General features: G+C 54.0%; 1 protein-coding gene across 1 annotated transcript; it reads right to left on the reverse strand.

Moving 5' to 3' along the window:
- Positions 1–998: 998 nt before the first annotated feature.
- LOC148672273 (gap junction delta-2 protein-like) lies at positions 999–21,050 on the reverse strand. Its single transcript, XM_088627882.1, has 2 exons — positions 19,716–21,050; positions 999–2,410 (listed from the first exon to the last, which is right to left on the reverse strand). The coding sequence occupies exons 1-2, from the start codon at positions 19,784–19,786 to the stop codon at positions 1,567–1,569; spliced, it is 915 nt and encodes a 304-aa protein (XP_088484008.1). The 5' UTR covers positions 19,787–21,050; the 3' UTR covers positions 999–1,566.
- Between the last annotated feature and the right edge of the window lie 1,741 nt (positions 21,051–22,791).

Below are 22,791 nucleotides of genomic sequence, written 5' to 3' on the forward strand. Positions count from 1 at the left end.
AGAGTTAATGCTGTTCAAGGCAGGCGGCTAATTATCCTGACGCTGGAGCAGAGAAGCTCGCGAACAGAAAGGCTGGTCTCCCGGTCTGTCCCGTCAGCAACATTTTCTAGCGCCTTGGTCGACATTGGTGAATTCCCAGAGCAGCCTCCTGCTCTCGCAGAGGAGAAGCATAGAGGACCTTGAAAAACCATCCCCCCACCGCCAGCGCTACGTGCCAGGGCACCCTGACTGCCCGCCTGAACGTCCCCTCCCTCGGACCAGCACAGCTCAGGCCGGCCACGGGACACCCCCAGAGCGCCGTTCTCTTTCAGGAGGGGGCCCTCAGCACCCGGAAGGTTGTCTGTGTGGTCCCCCCTGTTCCCGCCCCCCCTCACTCCCGCAGAGGCCCAGCCCCCTGGCCTGCCTGCCCCAGGGGCCACGCCCAGGGGCCACGCTGCTCACAGCAGGAGACCAACGCCAACACCCTGACGGGCTTGCAGGAAGGTCCGCGTGCCCAGCCAGTGCGAAGGGAAACATCTACAGGCTCACTGGGAACGCCCCAGTGCGGTGAGCAGCCGTGGGGAGCTGCAGCCCACACTCACCCCCAGCCTCACAGGCTGCTGCTCCCCAGAGGCCCCCAGCGCTTGGGTCAGGCGGGGTTCCCAACACTGTGGACAGCGCCGATCCCCGAATGGGGCCCCCTGCCGGCTCCTCCCGGGAGGGCAAGCGGGGCACTGGGAAGAGACGACCCAGAGGGCACAGGCAGGGACCTGGCCCTGTCCTCTTCCTCTTCCTCCTCCCTCCTCATCCTGCTCCTCCCCCCATTCCCCCCTCCTCTTCTTCCCCCTCCTTCCCCCCTTCCTCTTCCCCCTCCCCTCCTCTTCCTCTTCCCCCTCCTCCTCATCTTCTTCCTCCTCCTCCTCTTCCTCCCCCCCCCCCCCCCCCCGACTCCAGTAGCAGTAGCAGATCTCAGCTCTTCAAGTCTGGGAGTCTGGGAGGTCCGCTCCAGGTCATTGTGCTTTCGTCTTGTGAAAAAGAAATGTACTCAGCAGTGCAGCTCGATATTGCCAAGGTGTTGAAACCTGTTGTTCTTATTGCTGGTGCTGGGAGCCGGCCCGGGGCCCGATCCTGGCGGCGTCGGGGAGCTCCACTGTGCTCTCCTGCACCCCCACATCGTGTCGTCACCGTGGGAACAATCCTGACGGGGGCCGGACGGCAACACTTCGAGGATAAAACCACACCTCCAGACCAAAACACCAGCCCCCCCTGTCCGGGGGGCTGACAAGAGTTCTTGTCCTTTTTACTCCTCTTTTATTTTATTTTAGTTCAGTATATCAGCCCCCCAACCCCTCCCTTCTCACCCAGGAGGCAAAACCCCCAAAACCCTCAAGAAGAGCTCAAAGCCGGCCGGCGGGAGTCCGGGGGTCCGGGAGTCTCCCTGATCCCTGGATCTTCCCGACAGACACACACTCACGCACTCCGCTCCCCGTCTCTCCCGTCCCGTCCCATCGGCCCGGGGTCAGACGCCAGAGTGCACGCCGAGCGTCCCGTTTCCCCCGGGGGCTCCTGGGAAGGCGGGGCGGGGCGTCAGACGTACGCCGACTCGCTGGACTGGGTCCGGCCCAGGTTGGGCGCCTGCGTGAGGTGGGCCACGTCCTTCTTGCGCACCTCGCAGATGGACTTGCGGCGGGCCTGCACCCCCCGGATGGCGGCCTTGATCTTCCGCCAGCCCAGGTGGTTGAGCTCGGCCAGGTTGAGCACCACGCAGATGCCGCTGACGGCGAACATGAAGACCAGGAAGACGGTCTTCTCGGTGGGCCGCGACACGTAGCACTCCACCACCTTCACGCAGGGGTAGCGGTCGCACTCGAAGATGGCCGGCACGTTGAAGCCGTACAGGAAGTACTGGCCGGCCAGGAAGCCGATCTCCAGGGCGTTGCGGAACACCACCTGGATGATGTAGAAGCGCGAGATGCCCTCCTGCCGCCGGACCTTGGAGCTCTTGGCGTGAGTGAGGCCCCGCGGCGCGTTGGGGATCTCCTTGACCTCCAGGCAGTCGGGCTCCTCCTTGGGCCCGCCGTCGGGGTTCTGCATCAGGATGCCGTTGAGGTTGCGCAGGCGCCGGTCGCCGTGGGAGCGGCCGTAGTCGCGCTCCAGCAGCGGGTAGAGGAAGGAGTAGCGGCGGTCGCGCTGCTTGGCGGACTGGTGCACGGAGTAGGTGATGAAGCAGAGGCTGGGCGTGCAGACCAGGATGATCTGGAAGACCCAGTAGCGGATGTGCGAGATGGGGAAGGCCTTGTCGTAGCAGGCCTGGTTGCAGCCGGGCTGCAGGGTGTTGCACATGAACATGGTCTGCTCGTCCTCGTACACCGTCTCACCCACGATGGCCACGATCAGGATCCGGAAGATCACCACCACCGTCAGCAGGATCCTGCCGGGGGGGGGGAGAGGGGGGGAACAGAGGCGTCAGAGGGGTATCGGCGCTGTCGGGCTCATTCTGGTTAGGGCTTTCGAATGGCGGTGGCGCACTCTGGCGGCATAAATATCCAGCTTTAACAAGAGCCTCCTACACGTCTGTCTTTGCTGAGCTGTGCGTTTGACTCTGTCCTGCGTCTCCGAAGCGAGCCCACCTGTCCACAAGCGAGGCAGCTGACCGCCAGGCCACGGGGCACCCTCCCTCCCACTGAGAGTCTCTGCCCACATCAGCCGCCCTGTCGTGCCAATGAAACACATGCCGAGCAGCAGAGGAACAGCAGGAAAGGAGGGGTACAGGCTGCAAACCCCAGAGAAGTGGGTTGGAGAGGCAGGGGCAGGTCTCCAGTGTGTGTGTGTACTGTATGTGTGAGCACACTGCAGGCTTCTGTGTGAGTGACTGGGCAGACAGGGGTGTGTGTGTGTGTGTGTGTGAGAGGTGTGTGTGGAATTGAGAGTGTGAGGGTTGTGTGTGGAATTGAGTCTGCGTGAGAGGTGGTGTGGGAATGAATGTGTTTGAGGTATGTGTGTGACAGTGTGAAGAAAGTGTGTGTATAATTGAGGGTGTGTGTATCTACTGTATTTGAGTGTGGGTATATAATTGAGTGTGTGTGTATAAGAGGTAGAGAGTCAGGGAGTGGGAGAGAAGCCAATCAGTGTCTCCTGTTGAACTTTTTAGTGTTTCTAATTTCAGCTTTGTCTTTCAAGCAAACACGCCAGTTAACTCGGTAACCTTCCCATCAACCCCGCAACGTTTCCTTCTTTGTCTCCTTAGCAACAGATGGAGACGCATGCGTTTCGCGCGAGGCTGCGTGGAGCTGTGTGCTATAGATAGTGCAGGTGTGAATGCATGCTGTGTGTGTGAGAGTGGGGGTACGGCCACCGCCCTGGGGGCACCAAACTGTGTGGTAACTGTGTAAACGCCAGCTCCCAGCACCCCCATCGAGATCTAGGCCTCTCTTCCAAGGGGAGACCAGAGGCCCAGAGCGCACTTTAGACAGACCACGTTTTACAGCTGTTTCATCACTTTTTTCCACGACTTTCAGCGTTTTCCTTCAGAAGGGGGCCGAAGAGGAATGCCTACCCCAGAAGCTGAAAACCAACTGCAAGCAGCCATTTTTATTGCTGTGTCCTTGTCTCTGGCCACAGACCTGGGGGGGCGGCTCGGCTCTTCACTTACAGACCTGGGGGGGGGAGATTCTGGCAGCTCTAACACAAACATCCTTCAAGGCACCATCTTTCCCGAAGCAGGACAACGTTGGTGTACCCAGATTTCCCTGCTCTTGGTGAGCCGGGACGCCAAAGCCCACCCAGAGGCTCTCTGAGAGACAGAGAGAGCGACTCTGAGCTTCTACTCGCCGAGCGAAACCCCCTGGTTCAGTTCAGACGTTCAGGAAGCAAGGATTAAATAGGAACACAGGGGGTCTGTGACTAGGCTAGATACAAGTTAGGGCCCTACACTGCCTTGAAACTATTCTATTAAAAGGATTTTGAAATGTAGGCAGAAGGAGGGATAGACTCTCTAATCTCAGTCCTCAGTCCAGTTAGCACACAGACTGCAGATCGCATTACCAGCAGGACTGTTGGAGCAGAAGAGCTCAAGCTGCACATGAGAGAAGACCATTCAGCCTGTCTTGCCTGTAAGATCTTTCATTATCCAATTTCATTCGAAAAGTTTAAAAGAGCCCGAAGTCTGAGCCTCAATAGCATGGCTGAGACACCTACTACTCTTTGTGTAGGGAAATTCTCAGTCATAAAAAAATCCTTCTAGTCCCCCTTTGTGACCCGGCATCTTTGTTTTGCGTTTGTTTTTTGACCTTTGTCTCCAAGTCTGAGGTCACCCCCCCCCAGTTTGTCCCCGTCTGAACCCCTGTGGATTTTATATACTTGGAACAAACCTCCTCTCACTCTCCTTCCTCCTAGACTGAAGAGACTTAGTTCCTCTCGCCTGTCTGTGTACCTGCTGCTGTTCTTCCATCTCTTTACGAGGCTGAAGCATCCTTTCTGGAGTGTGGTGACTGCACACTGAGCACAAAGACTGAACGCAGTATTCTAGATGAGGTCGTGCCGATTTGCTGTGAGGCCTGAGCAGAAGGTCCCTCGTGTGAGGGACCAGTGGTGCTCTTCCTGAAGTGATAACAAGGCTTGAAACGAGGTTACCCACTTCCTGCGGTGGCCCTGGAGGAGCTCTGCCGCCTGCACAGGGAGGGGAGGCGGGTCGGGCGAGCCAGACTCCGCCAGCGTGAGGAGAGAGCTCGCCCGCCGGCGATGCAGGTAACCTCGCGCTGACTCGGGGTAGCCTCAGCGCGGGGCCGCGGGTAGAACCCGGGTCGGCTGAGGCAGTGCTCCTCCGTCTGTGGGGTTCTGAGTTCACAAGACCTTCACCAGGAAACAGCAGGTGCTACAGGGCTGCAGTGTATGGGCATATTCCTAACATGACGTCTCTGAGATTTTGTTGGGGATGAGCACTTCATGGGCCAAATCCTAATCTTAAAGTAAAAAGCTCTACCTTCAGACAAGCTCTAACCTTCCCTCTAGATCTCACTCCAGGCCTGAAATCAGAGTTTCTCTCAGGACCGCACAGCTCCGGTGAGGGAGTGAGAGGGCTTTGCGAGCCCTCTGTTCAAATCCCGATCACCAGACGGTGCTGTCGGGCCAGTCCATTGTGTTTCACGTGAACGAGCTGCTGTTGCATGTGATTTAGAGTCTGCTGAAAAGATTACCCATGCTGAATATCTGCAGCGCATATTTTTAGCAGCGCTCATGCTTTTAGATTGATTGCTGTCCAGTCCCACCCTCCCAGCAGTTTTGCTCAGGTCTGGGGTTTTAGCGCTTAAACAAATCAGGTCTTTGCAAAGACACTTTTGCAAATGAAATGTAAAATAACAGGGAAAAAATCCCAAAATGTCCCCAGCGGAGGCGCACTCCAGCCCCGGGGCTCAGCCATAGGGAGGCACACGTTACAGCTCGGGGGCTGCAGGTTCGAGCCCTGGTGTGGAGATGTGAGTCAGAGGAAAAGGGGGTGACAGAAGGGAGTCCCGGAGAAGCGCCTGCCTGCACAAGCCCCAGCTCTGCAGGGGCGACCGCCACAGACTGCCCACAGCCACCGGGGCGCTGAGAACTCGAGCCCCGGGGGGCGAATGATTTATTTTAAAGCAGGCGTCCGGACCCATCCTATCCTGCAAGCAGGAGGGGGGAACTACAGCACACGCAACCCGCACACCGGCGGGAGAGACATATGAGCTCCACACGGACAGGAGGCTGAACCCCGCCCCCCCCCACAGACACGTCGGAAAGCGAGGTGGGGCGCCCCCCTCCCCCTCAGAACGAACAAGCCTCCTCTCACTCTCTTTCCTCCTAGACTGAAGAGACTCAGTTCCTCTCGCCTGCCTGTATACCTGCGTGCCCTGCACGTGCCCTGTTGGGTTCGAGCGCCGTCGCCCCAGACACCGAGGGGATTTCTTTTAATATGGAGAGTGGTCTCCCGCTCCAGCCACAGGCTGTAAATACAAGAGTAATCTCGGTATCTGGAGCCGTGTTGTGCGACCGGATGAGAGAGAGGGCTCAGATAATTCTGCTGCATATATTCAGCTTTAAAACCAATGCAAGACACATTCCCGGCAGATTAGAGGTCACGCGTTATATCACTCATTCTCGGGGATGAGATTTTCTCCCCCATTGTTTTGCTTCACAGATTTGTTTTTTAATTTCAGGAAAATCCCCTTCATGCTCGTTTGTGAGCAAATTCTTCCTAAAGTTATTCAATATGACAGGCTTTGCTTGTCAGGTCATTTTTCACATCTCGTCTGTCCCCCCACATGAAAACAAAATTCTAACTCTTAAATGGAATCACAATGCACATCGTTTTCAAACGTGTACAAGGGGAATGAAAAATGCAACGTGACAGCGCTGCCTGGAGGATCGCTGTGTCTCTCTGAGCTCCACAGCGCCTCACAGTGGAGAGAGCAGTGTCTGTCTGAGCTCCACAGCGCCTCACAGTGGAGAGAGCAGTGTCTCTCTGAGCTTCGCAGCGCCTCACAGTGGAGAGAGCAGTGTCTCTCTGAGCTCCACAGCGCCTCACAGTGGAGAGAGCAGTGTCTGGAGGATCGCTGTGTCTCTCTGAGCTCCGCAGCGCCTTACAGTGGAGAGAGCAGTGTCTCTCTGAGCTCCGCAGCGCCTCACAGTGGAGAGAGCAGTGTCTCTCTGAGCTCCACAGCGCCTCACAGTGGAGAGAGCAGTGTCTCTCTGAGCTCTGCAGCGCCTCACAGTGGAGAGAGCACTGTCTGGAGGATCGCTGTGTCTCTCTGAGCTCCACAGCGCCTCACAGTGGAGAGAGCAGTGTCTGGAGGATCGCTGTGTCTCTCTGAGCTCCGCAGCGCCTCACAGTGGAGAGAGCAGTGTCTCTCTGAGCTCTGCAGCGCCTCACAGTGGAGAGAGCAGTGTCTCTCTGAGCTCTGCAGCGCCTCACAGTGGAGAGAGCACTGCCTGGAGGATCGCTGTGTCTCTCTGAGCCCACTCTGCTAACAAAACAGACCATATTAGAGCCAGACTGGGCTACAGGGCTCAGCCTTTTTTGGCTGAGTCTCCTAGGACAACCTAAGAATAGCTTTTGGACCAAATGATAACTTGTTTGTCTACCTAGCTCCTAGCTCCATTGGAGGTCAACTGTGGCACTGTTTAGACTCTGGGTGTTTCAATTCCAAGTTAATTTTGTTTTCTCGGGAAAGAGGTCAGTGAATCCCACATCGGCACACATTTGGAAGAAGTCCAACATTTTCCTCTTTTTAACAAATACTAATTGAATCAGTTCGCAGTCACTTTGCCTAGTGACTGACGAGTTGTCGGATCGCTGTTCTGTGGGCATAGCCAGTAGGAACTGGGGGTGGAAATGATGACCCCTTGAACGCTTGAAAAAGCCCTGTCTGCTGCCAAATCTGTAGAGTCATTAGCACACGCAGGAAACAACAATTAAGACCAGAAACAAAGGAGCAATTGAAGGAAACTGCAAGATAAATACTGAACAAGCATCCTTCCACAGTGGCTGTACAATGTTATTACTCACCTTCTAATCAGTCCCCATGCTTTTATACAGTATAAAGCCATTCACATGTATACTGTCTCTATACCATTGTGCTACCATCCTAAGACATCTTGTATTGTTCTGCTCTTTCTAAAAAATAATTTCAACAGTGGTCTCCAGCTGGGATTGCAGCCATTCTGTCTCAGGGTGACAGTTAATCCCAGCAGATGTGTGGTTTGTAGGACACACGGTAGCCTTTCAGCTCTGAGGCTGTGTAGAGTGGAGCACCTGCAGTTCATGACAGCGAGTCAGTGAGACTGGGGGGCGAATGGGGTGGAGGAGCTACTGCATCACCACACACTGACTGCTCCTGCGCAGTTTACCTGGAGCTGCTGGGCTCAGGCTACTGGAGACTCTGATCAGCGTGATGCAAGATGCTGAATGACAAGCTTGGCTTCTTCTCACCCGCACTGAGCTGCATCAGCAACACTCAGAAGTGCTATAAGAGTAGAAAACACTAGTGGAAGAGTAGAAAACACTCAGTATCGGTGTATTGGATCTCCTGACTGTGTCCACCACGTCCAGGAGTTCTGCCCAGCTGTGAGTGTGTAAGGATGACTTTAGGTGCTTTACATGCAGCTCAGTACCTTCCAGGTGAAGCCCATGAGCAGAGTTCACTGGAGCAGAGCGCTGGTGTAAGGGGGGGCTGCCAGTTAGCGTGTCTGCTCGCAGGTGCTGGGGCTTAACTGGGTCATGCCGCGCACCGCGGGCAAGCGGGCCCTGCGCTGCCGAATCCACGGGCCTTTAAAATACCCACCGACTGACCGCTGCACATGCCATCAGCCCCTCACTGCCAGCGAGGCAGCGCATCGCCATGGCAACTGCCTGCGCCGAAATCCCCGCGACTGGTCCAGCGGGAGAGAGGGAGCGGAACAAAGGAGCGCGGGAGCGCTGGTGCGAGAGTGTGTGTGTGCGTGCCCGCAGCAGGAGTCAGGATTATGAAGATACCGGGTACGACACTGCTGAGCTGGGAGCTGGGAGACAGGAGCTGAAGGAGCAGTGCCTCCTGCCGCCAGGCTGGGGGACTGCTGCGCTGCTCAGCGGGCAGGAGGGACAGTGTATCTCTCCCCACTGCTGACTTCCCACTAGACCCCCGGCCCGCACACCCGTAACACTACAGCGGAGACTCGGAGAGTGTGGGAGAGAGCCGCTGTGGACTGGGAAGGGTTCCAGCAGCCGAACAGCTCGCCCACAGGAAACAGGAACCTGTCATGTCTGTGACCAGACCTCTCCTGGCCTGCCGGCACCACCCGCACCACCACCCAGCGGCCCTCCCGACTTACTGCTTCTCCAGCACTCAGCACGACAGCGAGCTCTTAAAGAGGAACTTTTCTCAACCCAACACTGCCAATAATAATAATAATTTGGTTGCAATCTGTTAAACATGATACATACCCTACAGTCCAGAGATCACTGGTCCAGTCTGTGTCATATTGTAACCCTACAGTCCAGAGATCACTGGTCCAGTCTGTGTCATATTGTAGCCCTACAGTCCAGAGATCACTGGTCCAGTCTGTGTCCTATTGTAACCCTACAGTCCAGAGATCACTGGTCCAGTCTGTGTCATATTGTAGCCCTACAGTCCAGAGATCACTGGTCCAGTCTGTGTCATATTGTAACCCTACAGTCCAGAGATCACTGGTCCAGTCTGTGTCATACTGTAACCCTACAGTCCAGAGATCACTGGTCCAGTCTGTGTCATATTGTAACCCTACAGTCCAGAGATCACTGGTCCAGTCTGTGTCATATTGTAACCCTACAGTCCAGAGATCACTGGTCCAGTCTGTGTCATATTGTAACCCTACAGTCCAGAGATCACTGGTCCAGTCTGTGTCATATTGTAGCCCTACAGTCCAGAGAACACTGGTCCAGTCTGTGTCATATTGTAGCCCTATAGTCCTGAGGTCATTGGTCCAGTCCAGGCTGTGTCACAAGTACATCGCTTTCATCCCAGACATGTGAAACCAGTATCTGTGCAGCCTCTAATTTGTTCCGATGGAGAGATCTCTCTCTGAGGCTGCCGAAGTGTGCATCAGGATCCGATCTCAGAGATTAGCGAACAAGGCATCTGCAGTTAGATCAGACAGCGGAGCTTAGGCAAAGTGGCGGCAAGGGAGATATCAAGTGTCCCCCAACTTTAATCTCAAATCAGGGGGAAAAAAAGCATCTGCTGTCAGGCAGGGACAGCAACATGTCTGCGATCTTTACCACAGCTCTGATTGCTCTGGGAGCATTGCTTCAAAGGGAATACAACTCGAAACATGAAGCAAGAAAGAGCACCAGCAGAAGAGCTCGACACGTCAGGAACAAACACTTTTCTGTTCTGAAACCAAATATTCTTTAAAACCACTGAATGACACACTGAAGTGCAGCACCCAGTGGGTGGAACAGTCTTTACTTTCCTATGTTTTAAACTCGAGCTGACTGATTATGAGCTCATTTATCAGGCTGACTGATGGATGGATTCTTTAAAAAACACATCTTGTCATTATGAATTGTATTAACCTTAATAACCGAAGAAAGGAAGTTCTCGAAACACACTGACCGGGCTGCAGAATAATTCAATGGATATACAGTGTATAATGTCTTTTGATCTGAAAGGATGGTTTTGCACGAATCCCACTAGCAAATGATGTAGAGTACTACATTTGCTACTACGCTAATCCAGACCCTTGTCAGAACTGTTGTGAAACGGGACAACCTCTTTCAAATCAGCCCACTGTAGAGACCATTTCAAATCACCCCACTCCACAGACCACTTCAAATCACCCCACTCCACAGACCACTTCAAATCAGCCCCCTCTAGAGACCACTCCAAATCAGACCACTCCACAGCCCACTTTAATACAGCCCTCTCCACAGCACATTTTAAAAACAATTACGTTCCCTCCAATCCAGAGTCCAAAGGATTTAGATTCCAAGAGAAGAGAGACAATTAAAAACGTAACAAATCACGTCTCTTAACAAAACCTCACTGCACAGTCGCTTTAACAGACCAATGAAAAATCTTTAACGACACCGCCAATATTTAATAACACTAATATTATTAACAGTACTACACAGAACCCTTAAACCCTGTGCTGTAAGACTTTAACCTGGATTCATTTTGAAACATTTATTTGTCCTTTACAGTTAGGATTAGAGTCACACACAGTTTAGGAATTAGGATTAGGGTAAATACAATTCTGTGTCCTTACATATCTTAGTTATGGGACTGGGTGTGAATTAGCCTTTCCAATTTCATAGTGCTGAGGAGGGCAGGACCATCTTAAAGAATCTCCTAATCTGCCTAGTGTGTACATGCAGTCAAAGTGAGCAGCCATAGACAGCTACAGTACGTCACCATGATCATGATCATGATCATGATCATTCAGCCTGATAACCAGTGGCACAGGTGCACACAGTGGATCTGTCTTCCAAGAGACTCCTTTTTGAATACGGTGCAGAATTAGACGCCTGTTAAGATAGTTCTTCCTCTCCAAGCTGTGAAATGCCAAGATCAGACTCATTTGCAGCAACAGCGTGCCCCCCCAGACAGCGAGACCCACAGAGAGGGAGCTGGAGCGCTCACGCGGTGTGTGTGTGTGTGTGTGTGTGTGTGTGTGTGTGTGTGTGTAGGGCGGGGTGTCAGTGCTTGGCAGGCAGCAGGAGCTGCTCGTTAGCCCTGCGCGTCTAATTTCGGCAGCGAGGCCGGCTGGCTGGCTGGTGGGGCCGAGCCGGAGGCCTGGGGACATCACATCCGCTTCTCTCACTCTGACTCACGGAGAGCAGCTGCTCCTGCCAGGCCCCCGGGGGCCACAGCCCGGCACGCTGACACGGGCAGACAGACTGGCAGTGTGCAAGCACGCCTGGTGCGCGGGTCCGTCCGCTCTGTGTCCGTGTCTGCGTACAGACCAGGCGTCTGCGTCGGTATCGGAGCAGAGTGGGGTGATCTGTCAGGAGTGAATGTCCGTGTGTGAAACTGGACAGTGTGGAAATCCTGATGCGTCTCTCCAGTGTGTGTCTGTGCAGCTTGCACTCATGACTGTGTGTGGTGTGCTCAGTATAGATGTATGTGTATATGTGTATCTGTGTATTACACATATCGACTGTATACATCCTGGCAAGAGTGTCTTTCATGTAAGTGACATGTACTGTGTTTCTGTATGAGCGTGTGAAAGAATCACTTGCCGTTTGCACACACTTCACTTTTTTCCTCAGCTTGAGGTTCGAGTAATGAGATTCATTTACGCTGGTTTCTATGGATACACCTCATTAGTACAGAAGTGCAGAAATATGCGTGTATAGGGGGTTACATACTGGGGTGTTTGTGCAGCTGGTATGTGTGCGTATGTGCAGATTTGTGTGTTTATGCATGTACTGGTGGCAGCGTGTTGGAGAATGTGATTGAGGTGGTGCTGTGCAGTTTAAATGCAGCAATTTCTCAACCAGGGAGAAGAAAGAGAGAAAAAATGATTGAGAGGAGCAAAAATGGAGATAGCGTTAGTGAGACCGAGACTGTGAGTGAGAGAGAGGACTGTCCTGTTTTCCTTTTTCACTGTAATTGTTAATTACATTTGACTATTATACTTAATTGTTAGCTCTTGTAATGCTTTGGCAAAACTGTAATTGATCTGTCACACAAATTAAGTGCTGGGAATTTAATTGAACTGAGAGGAAGCAGGACTAGAGAGAGGAGAGAGAAGGAGCAGGGATAGAGAGAGGAGAGAGAAGGAGCAGGAATAGAGAGAGGAGAGAAGGAGCAGGAATAGAGAGGAGAGAGGGAGCAGAAATAGAGGAGAGGGAGCAGGAATAGAGAGAGAACAGACTGAGCAGGAACAGAGAGAGGAGAGAAGGAGCAGGAATAGAGAGGGGAGAGAAGGAGCAGGAATAAAGAGGGGAGAGAAGGAGCAGGAATAGAGAGAGGAGAGAGGGAGCAGGATTAGAGAGAGGAGAGAGAGAGCAGGAATAGAGAGAGGAGAGGGAGCAGGAATAGAGAGGGGAGAGAAGGAGCAGGAATAGAGAGAGGAGAGGGAGAGCAGGAATAGAGAGGAGAGGGGCAGGGATAGAGAGAGGTGATAGGGGCCAGCAGGATTAGAGAGAGGAGAGAAGGAGCAGGAATAGAGAGGAGAGAGGGAGCAGCAATAGAGAGAGGAGAGGGAGCAGGAATAGAGAGAGGAGAGAGAGAGCAGGAATAGAGAGAGGAGAGAGGGAGCAGCAATAGAGAGAGGAGAGGGAGCAGGAATAGAGAGAGGAGAGAGGGAGCAGCAATAGAGAGAGGAGAGGGAGCAGGAATAGAGAGAGGAGAGGGAGCAGGCATAGAGAGAGGAGAGGGAGCAGCAATAGAGAGAGGAGAGGGAGCAGGCATAGAGAGAGGAGAGGGAGCAGGCATAGAGAGAGGAGAGGGAGCAGCAATAGAGAGAGGAGAGGGAGCAGGAATAGAGAGAGGAGAGGGAGCAGCAATAGAGAGAGGAGAGGGAGCAGGAATAGAGAGAGGAGAGGGAGCAGCAATAGAGAGAGGAGAGGGGGCAGGAATAGAGAGAGGAGAGGGAGCAGCAATAGAGAGAGGAGAGGGAGCAGGAATAGAGAGAGGAGAGGGAGCAGCAATAGAGAGAGGAGAGGGGGCAGGAATAGAGAGAGGAGAGGGAGCAGCAATAGAGAGAGGAGAGGGAGCAGGAATAGAGAGAGGAGAGGGAGCAGCAATAGAGAGAGGAGAGGGGGCAGGAATAGAGAGAGGAGAGGGAGCAGCAATAGAGAGAGGAGAGGGAGCAGGCATAGAGAGGTGATAGGGGCCAGAAATAGAAGGAAAAGAGTATGTTATATATGTTATATATGCCTGATGATGATCTGACTGGCCTGCGTGCGGCAGTGCTTTCTCCTCTCCTTCTCTCTGGCCCCGCTGCCACCTCCTCCTCCTCCTCTCTCCCACCAGTCTGCCCCCTGCCCCCCACCCCCGCCCGCCGCCGGGCCTCGTCCTGCCCTTGCTCGGCAGGAGGGAATATGGAACCCGACATCTCTCACTTGAAAGGTCAGCGGCCCTGGCGCTGGTGTGCTGCACTGTGAGCTGCTTGTCAGAACAGAGCAGCAGTGCTGACAGTGCTGCTCCTGGAGTGGTGGCTTCAGCACAACACACTCTCTCCTGACAGGCTCCCAGCTAGAACCACAGCCCCATACCGCCCCTCCCTCTCTCCCAGTATCTTAGATATATCCACTAACCACACTGCCTCTCCCTCTCTCCCAGTATCTTAGATTTAACCACTAACCACACTGCCTCTCCCTCTCTCCCAGTATCTTAGATTTAACCACTAACCACACTGCCTCTCCCTCTCTCCCAGTATCTTAGATTTAACCACTAACCACACTGCCTCTCCCTCTCTCCCAGTATCTTAGATTTAACCACTAACCACACTGCCTCTCTCTCCCAGTATCTTAGATTTAACCACTAACCACCCCTCCCTCTCTCTCCCAGTATCTCTCTCCCACTACCCCATACTGCCCCTCTCTCTCTCCCAGTATCTTAGATTTAACCACTAACCACCCCTCCCTCTCTCTCCCAGTATCTCTCTCCCACTACCCCATACTGCCCCTCTCTCTCTCCCAGTATCTTAGATATATCCACTAACCACACTGCCTCTCCCTCTCTCCCAGTATCTTAGATTTAACCACTAACCACACTGCCTCTCTCTCCCAGTATCTTAGATTTAACCACTAACCACACTGCCTCTCTCTCCCAGTATCTTAGATATATCCACTAACCACACTGCCCCTCCCTCTCTCCCAGTATCTTAGATTTAACCACTAACCACACTGCCTCTCTCTCCCAGTATCTTAGATATCTCCACTAACCACACTGCCCCTCTCTCTCTCCCAGTATCTAAGATATCTCCACTAACCACACTGCCTCTCTCTCCCAGTATCTTAGATATATCCACTAACCACACTGCCCCTCTCTCTCTCCCAGTATCTTAGATATATCCACTAACCACACTGCCTCTCTCTCCCAGTATCTTAGATATATCCACTAACCACACTGCCTCTCTCTCTCTCCCAGTATCTTAGATATCTCCACTAACCACACTGCCTCTCTCTCTCTCCCAGTATCTTAGATATATCCACTAATCACACTGCCTCTCTCTCCTGGTATCATAGATTTAATCACCAGCCACACTGCCTCTCTCTCTCCCAGTCCCCTGGTTCAACTTCGATGTGTACCTGTATATGAATTGGTATATACTGGACAGTACATCATATACAGTAGGTGTATTTTTCTGGGTGAATGTTATATGTAAAATACACGTGTGTACAGTCAATTTTGTTGAAAAGTTTTGGTACTGTTTATACAAAGAGGAGCTGAAACATGTGAGGTCGCTGTGTGTTGACAGACTGTGAGATAGCTTTGGCAGAGACTCCAGTTCACTTGTGCCAGCAGAGCGCTTGTGAGTCATGTACTGAGGGATGCAGAGGGTAAAAGAGAGAGAGAGGAAGGAGAAAATGGAGACTGAGAGGGTGAGAGGTGTGTAGTGGGGGTGGGGGGTTCCAACAGGGCACTCCAGTGGAGCTGTGTCCCCAGTTCAGCAGACCTGAAGAGAGACGGCTAACTCTCACACAGGTTCAGCAAGGCCTCTCTACAGCTCCCCTCCAACACTCTCACCTGTGAGACCCCTTTGCCATTGGGATTGCTGCAAACTGTCTCTCTGAGCTCCACAGGGCCTCGCAGTGGAGAGAGCACCACTGTGAGAGTCTCTCCACTGTGAGGCTCCACAGCGCCTCACAGTGGAGAGAGCACTGACTACAGATGGCTGTGTCTCTCTGAGCTCCACAGTCCTCACAGTGGAGAGAGCACCTTGTCTCTCTGAGCTCCACAGCATCTCACAGTGGAGAGAGCACTGACTAGCGATAGCTGTGTCTCTCTGAGCTCCACAGGGCCTCGCAGTGGAGAGAGCACCTTGTCTCTCTGAGCTCCACAGCATCTCACAGTGGAGAGAGCACTGACTAGCGATAGCTGTGTCTCTCTGAGCTCCACAGGGCCTCCCAGTGGAGAGAGCACCTTGTCTCTCTGAGCTCCACAGCGTCTCACAGTGGAGAGAGCACTGACTAGCGATGGCTGTGTCTCTCTGAGCTCCACAGGGCCTCGCAGTGGAGAGAGCACCTTGTCTCTCTGAGCTCCACAGCGTCTCACAGTGGAGAGAGCACTGACTAGCGATGGCTGTGTCTCTCTGAGCTCCACAGGGCCTCGCAGTGGAGAGAGCACCTTGTCTCTCTGAGCTCCACAGCGTCTCACAGTGGAGAGAGCACTGACTAGAGATGACTGTGTCTCTCTGAGCTCCACAGTCCTCACAGTGGAGAGAGCAATGACTAGAGATGGCACACCTCTCTCCTGACATCACAGCAAGTTCACTAGTGAAGTTCCATGATATCGTGATCGATCTGTACCCATCCAGGACTGATGGCACATGACCACTTGGGAAAAGTTGGTCAAGACAAAACACAGGCTGACCCTGTCAGGGTAATGGCACAGCACACCTGAGCTTGACCTGCACTGCAAGTGAATGCTTTAATCAGTCAGGAGAGCTCCAGCTGCAATGTGAGTATGTGTTCACGCTTATGCAGTTTGCTGTTGAATCCCCAGTGTAGACCAGAGACAAGAGTGTGTGTCTGAAGTGTGTAACGCTTCGGGGTACAAATAAACATAAGAAAGGTGGGAACAGAACTCGTAATTCTGCATCTGAAAGTCAAGGGTCAGCAGTGGCAATGGTCCCGCCATCAAGCAGTGTGTGTCCAGTCAGGGGCAGTGAGTGTCCAGTCAGAGGCAGGGTGCGTCCAATCAGAGGCAGTGAGTGTCCAATCAGAGGCAGTGTGTGTCCAATCAGGGGCAGTGTGTGTCCAATCAGGGGAAGCGTGTGTCCAATCAGGGGAAGCATGTGTCCAGTTAGGGGCAGTGAGTGTCCAATCAGAAGCAGTGTGTGTCCAATCAGGGGCAGTGTGTGTCCAATCTGGGGCAGCGAGTGTCCAGTCAGGGGCAGTATACATTGTCCCAGTGACAGTACATGTGTGCAGCCAGGTGCAGTGTGTATATCTTCTGAGTGAGAGACAGTGTGTCCACTCAAAGTGTCCAGCCAGTGTCCAGTATGTAAAACCGCTCTCTGCATCGCCTCACCCAGCAGGTTAATTTTAGCAGAGCTATTTCGGCTCCTGCTGAGAGGCCACGCTGAGAGAGGTTATTAGACCAAACTGAAGTGTGCTGAGACAACTGGGGAAACTCATTCACTGATACGGCCACATCCACATGTCTGCATTGCTACACTAGTGAGGGCCTCCTGTCGGCCCCTTTGACATTCATTCTATTTTTATTTACTAGTCTTTACTCTGCTGAAATGAAACTCCACACGGGGTGGAAGTAGACCTGAAAATATTCTTGGTACTTTCAGATTTTAAAACAGACACCATTCAATTGACAGAAAAAGTAACTGCTCAGCGGTTCTCATTAATACGTTTTCTCCAATTGGATTGTCACACTAAATACCTGTACACACTACAACACTTCTTTACTCGTGCACTAACACACTAACCACACTGCTCGCTCCTGACACTCTCTCAGCACACACTCACTCCTGATCTCAGCACAGTCTCTCTCACTCCTGACTCTCTCAGCACACACTCACTCCTGATCTCAGCACACAGTCTCTCACTCCTGACACTCTCTCAGCACACACTCACTCCTGATCTCAGCACACAGTCTCTCTCATTCCTGACACTCTCTCAGCACACACTGTCACACTCCTGATCTCAGCACAGTCTCTCTCACTCCTGACACTCTCTCAGCACACACTGTCACACTCCTGATCTCAGCACACAGTCTCTCTCACTCCTGACACTCTCTCAGCACACACTCACTCCTGATCTCAGCACACAGTCTCTCTCACTCCTGACACTCTCTCAGCACACACTCACTCCTGATCTCAGCACACAGTCTCTCTCACTCCTGACACTCTCTCAGCACACACTCACTCCTGATCTCAGCACAGTCTCTCTCACTCCTGACACTCTTAGCACACACTGTCACACTCCTGACACTCTCTCAACACACACTCTCTCACTCCTGACACTCTTAGCACACACTGTCACACTCTTGATCTCAGCCCAGTCTCTCTCACTCCTGACACTCTCTCAGCACAGTCTCTCTCACTCCTGACCCTCTCTCAGCACATACTGTCTCACTCCTGACACTCTCTCAACACAGTCTCTCACTCCTGACACTCTCTCAGCACACACTGTCACACTCCTGATCTCAGCACAAAGTCTCTCACTCCTGACACTCTCTCAACACAGTCTCTCTAACTCCTGACCCTCTCTCAGCACACACTGTCGCACTCCTGACACTCTCTCAACACAGTCTCTCACTCCTGACACTCTCTCAGCACACTGTCACACTCCTGATCTCAGCACAAAGTCTCTCACTCCTGACCCTCTCTCAGCACACAGTTTCTCTCACTCCTGACACTCTCTCAGCCCAGTCTCTCTCACCCCTGACACTCTCTCAGCACACACTGTCTCTCTGCTCCCTCCTGACACCATGCTGTCACAAATCTACTGTATACACAACCATGTTTATAGTTCAGTCACTATGGGGTGAAGGGCAGGGCTGGTGGACAGTCCTGCTGAATCCACACACCTGCTGGTCCTACACAGAGGTCTCCACGTGCGTGTGCAAGCAAAAGGAATGCTTTTTTCGCCTTTAATGACCTAGCCAGTAAATCAAGGAGCAAGCACAACCCAGATCCATAATGGACATAAGTAATCTACGAATCCTTATTGTCTCACCTGCAAAACGTTGCTACAGTAACTTAGAGCTGATAGCATGCCTCTGTGTGGTTTGCCATGGAAACTGTGCAGGGTGTCTTTGCAGCATGCCATGGTTTCGCCAGGCGTTTCCACTGTGCTGTGATTCTCATTAATTAATTCAGCATGTGTCAAGCAGTGTCCCGAGAAACCCGTAAGAGGTGCTGGACCTGTCATCAGCCCCAAAGATAAAATCGTTTCAGAGGCGTTTTTCCGAGCTCCAGCAGTGACCTGTGGTCGTGCAGTCCTGCCTGACAGCTGTGCTCCAGGTAGCAGACTCGCACTGGGTGAGTTCAGCAACCTGGAGCCCACTGATTGCATCCCAGCCCGCTGCTCCATCCAAGAGGACGGCCGGCTACCGGGTTGGATGTGAGATTGTTTCCGGTCCTGCGCAGACCACCAGTCTCAAGGAACGGAGTCTCGCTGGTCTTCGGAGGGAGAGGATTAAGGGCGGGGCCTTCAGTGAGGAAGGGCAGAGGGGGAGGGGGCTGGCGTTCCCGCCGTTAAATGCTCAGAACACGTCCCGGAAAAAATCGCCCGCTTTCAACAAACAAAACTCTAGACGGACAACGGCGCCAGAGAGGGAAACAGAACGAACGGATCGCGGTTTTGAGTGAAGTACTGCAACAATCACAGCTCCTCACCTCACGCAGGATTAGAACCTGCAACCTTCCAGCTCTCTGGCCAGGGGCACAGCTGTGGGGAATCCCAGAGGGTTCTCTCACTCCCGACCGCGCCTGTCACAGCGCAGCAGCGCGCGAGAACGCCCAGGAGGAGACGGGTTTCAGACACCTCCCCACAAACATGCGTTAAAGACAAGACAACACTGCGCCAACAAGGAACAAAGGAGCGCGATAAAAGCTGAATCACCGGAATGAGACAAACCTCCGGACGGGACACTGACGTTGACGGCACGATGCCCCGTTACAAGACACTGCCGTGAAAACTGCAGGAGGCTGCACGATGCCGGTCGCCTCAGCCCCAGTGTGATAGCACACCTGCTCCATAGCGGGGGCTGGCCCGAGAGACTGGTCTCCCAGCGGCTTGGCCACGATTCCAGGTCAGCAGTCCTGCCCGTCTCCCAGCACCGCCAACCCTGTCTCACTGAGCCTCTCGGTACTTTACCGGGCTCTTCCACCGTCCTGCAGATATCAGCACACAACACCTCCCCACTTGTTCGGGAGAGCAGCCCTCGTCCTGCCCCGACCAGCCCCATTCCGATCTGTTCCCTCCACCCAGCCTCCCAGCCCGGTGCTGGCCCTCTGCCTTCCTTCCCTCGGCCTCAGCCTGTAGCCCCGGGGCAGACAAAGCCCCCCCCCAGCCCCCCCCAACACCGGCCGCGGCTCCCCAGGAGAAACAGGCTTACCGTCCGATCATGGTGGAGTGCTGCTGGACCGCGGCCTCCAGGAGCCGCTCCAGGATCGTCCATTCCCCCATCCTTCAGTCCGCGGAGCATCCACAGGGCACGCTGCTGCTGCTCCCGGAGCCCGGGTCCGCCCGGCTCCCTCTCTCCCTCCCTCCCAATTCCGAGCTCGGCCTGTCTCTCCGGACAGCAGGATATCCCTTCTGCCAGCCGCCCCCCCCCCCTCCCTCCAGCTTCAAACCCTCGCTGACTGCGGGACCTCTGGGAGCCCACCTGCTGTCCCCTCCTCCTCCTCCTCCTCCTCCTCGCTAACCTGTCCGTCTCAACCCGCCTCCCCAGCCCGGCCAGGCATCCGCTGCCGCGCGGGACGGCCCCCGGTCCCCGGCGTCCGGCGCTCGGGGGGGGGGGGGGTGCGGGACCTCGCTGAGCTGGAGCGGGCCGCCGCGCACCGCGCCGACGCCGGCACCTGTCCGCATCCACCCGCCTGCCAGAGAGAGCAGCCGCCCCTCTGCACGCCTCACGCCCTGCTCCCGGTACGAAGCTCCCGGCCGGCTCTCTCTCTCTCCCCCCCCCTCCCCGACTAAACACCGGCCAATCCTCTAATCCCTAACCGCACGGCTCCAGCATCCTCACACACACACACACACACCGCTCAGCTGCTGAAGTCGGCTCTAGCATCTACATCTCCTCGGCAGCCTGCGACAGCTCTCCAACACACACGCCAGACTCTGCCCCTCTCGCTCCTCGTCCTGTTCAGCCTTACTATGCACACACGCGCCTGCGGCAGCACGCGCACACACACACACTCTCGCACCGCAGTGCTCTCTCTCCTCGCCGCTCCGGCACAGCTACAGCAGGAGCGGGAGAGAGGGATGGGCACACGCTCTGCCAGAGGAAGAACTCCTCTCCTCCATCCTGTCTCTTTCCCCTCACTACCTCTGCGCTGCGGCGGCGGCGGCGGCTGCTTTCCCCCTTCCCTGTTTCTCTCTGCCTCTCTCCCTCCCTCCTCCCCTGTCTCTCTCTCTCTCTCCCTCCCTCCTCGCTGTCACACCGCGTCTCGGCAGGAGATGAGTTCGGCTCTCTTCACCGCCTGCTGGTAAGCTGGTGCTGGAGCCGTGCCCCCCCCACCCCCCTCCTGAACGAGCTCGCCTGCTGCTGGAACGAGGGGGTCCCGCCTGCCTCCCTGCGCGCCCTCGGCCTGCCCCCCTCTCTCTCTCCGAGTGGGGGCTGCTCTGCTCCTGCCTTCCCGACACCTCTGCTTCCACCTGGGCGCTCTCTCCGGCGCTCGGCCCTGGCATGTGTCAGGAGGATTAGAGTGGAATCATCCCTCTGCTCCTCCCTCTCCCTCTCTCTTTATCCCCACCCTCTCTTCCATTGGCTCTCTCCCAGTGCCTGCTCCTTTCTTTCCCTCTTCCCCTCTCTCTCCATCCCTCTCTTTGTTATTCTAACCTCCCCATCTTTCCCTGTCTCTCCCTATGTCCCTTTCCTCTTCTCTCCTGCTCTCTCCATCCCTCTTTGCCCATCTCTCCCTCTCTCTCTATCCCTTTCCCCATCTCTCCCTATCCCTCTTTCCCCGTCTCTCCCTCTCACCCTTTTCCTCTCTCCCTTTCTCTCATTCCATTTCTCTCCCTCTCTTATCCCTTTCCCACCTCTCCCCCTCTTTCCCCGTCTCTCTCTAACCCTCTTTTCCTGTCATTCCTCCTCTCTGTATCCCTCTATCCGTGTCTCTCCCCCTCTCTGTATCCCTCTTTCCTGTCCCCCACTGCTGTGACTTTCCCTGCTTCACCTGCTGGTTTTTCTCCTCTGGGACTGTGCCGGTAGACCTGACACCACCCCGAACCTCCAGGACGTCCTCTGAGAGCCCTACTCTCTCCTTCCCCTCTCCTCGGTGTCGCACTGGCCTGTCCTCAAGGTCGTGCTCACACGCTGACCCTTCCCCGGCCCTGCAGGGGGAACGCACTTTGAATCAGTTTTCAGGTCTTGCGTTTCTCGAGCGCTTCACGTGCGGGAGGAGGCCGAGGTCATTCACCGCGGACACGCGCGCCAGCAGCCCGCCACACCGCGGTCCAGCTGGAGAAGCGAGAAACTGCTACAGCGGCTGAATTAAGGGGGATCTGTAAAGAGGCCAAACTGAATTCCGAGCCAAGTCTTAAATTTAGTAAGGACACCCGTAGTCTTTTGAAGTGCCATGAGATCTTTAATGACTTTTCTGAAGGACAGCTTCTCCTGCAGCACAGTGGTCCCCGTGGGGCACTGGTTTGGGAATTCTGGTCCAGAGGGAAGTGCGCTATCTACTGGTCCACCCAAACCACTTACAGCAGGAACCTGCCTTTTTCTGGAGATCTCCCATCCCACCTCTGACCTGATCCAGCCTTACTAAGCTTCTGGGACCTAATGAGATCAGGTTTCAAGGTGTTAACGGTACCATCCAGAACCCCCACACTCTAGTTAAACAAGCACCTTCTGTTCCTGTTCTCAGTCCTTGACGCCTTTCATGTCACACGGACAAGAGGACTGGATAACCGCGCCCGCCGTTTTTACGATCCTGGTATTTCAAATGGGGCACAAAATGGCCTAATAAAATTTCATCCTCACTGGTCTATGCACAATCGCTTTCTTTAACCACTACCAATTATTACTTGGCTGATGATTTTATTCAAAGCACCTTAGATTTGTACATATTTATCTGCCTGGGCAATTTACTGGAGCAATCCGAGTGCAGTACTTTGCTCCAGGGTACAACAACCTGTCTGGAATTTGAACCCACAACCTTCTAGTGCTCCCACCTCTGATCCACACTACTGCACAACCACTCAAGACGCAGCTACTGGAGGTGTTAAATATCTTCATACTTTTTCTTCTTGTATAAAATTAATGTCCTAGCCACGACGCTCAGAGAGACTCTTGAATGCTGTAAGTGAAATCGATTCCGAAAAGGCGAGCTTTTGATTTAACACTCATCTCCCTTTTGCACGGAGGCAGCAGAGCATTAAGAAAATGTGACAAAAAGCACCCTCCCCCACTTTCAAGTAACATGGGGCCAGGGCAGTCTTAGGACTAACAGATCCAAAAATGAAAA

The sequence above is a fragment of the Lepisosteus platostomus genome, chromosome 4 (genome assembly GCF_059453375.1).
Source record: "Lepisosteus platostomus isolate fLepPlt1 chromosome 4, fLepPlt1.hap1, whole genome shotgun sequence".
Taxonomy (NCBI): domain Eukaryota; kingdom Metazoa; phylum Chordata; class Actinopteri; order Semionotiformes; family Lepisosteidae; genus Lepisosteus; species Lepisosteus platostomus.

Coding starts and splice junctions, on each gene's coding strand:
- LOC148672273 (XM_088627882.1), bottom strand. CDS start 19,786: ATGGGGGAATGGACGATCCTGGAGCGGCTCCTGGAGGCCGCGGTCCAG. Junction 2,411..19,715: donor CACTCCACCATGATCGGACG/GTAAGCCTGTTT, acceptor CCCCCCCGGCAG/GATCCTGCTGACGGTGGTGG.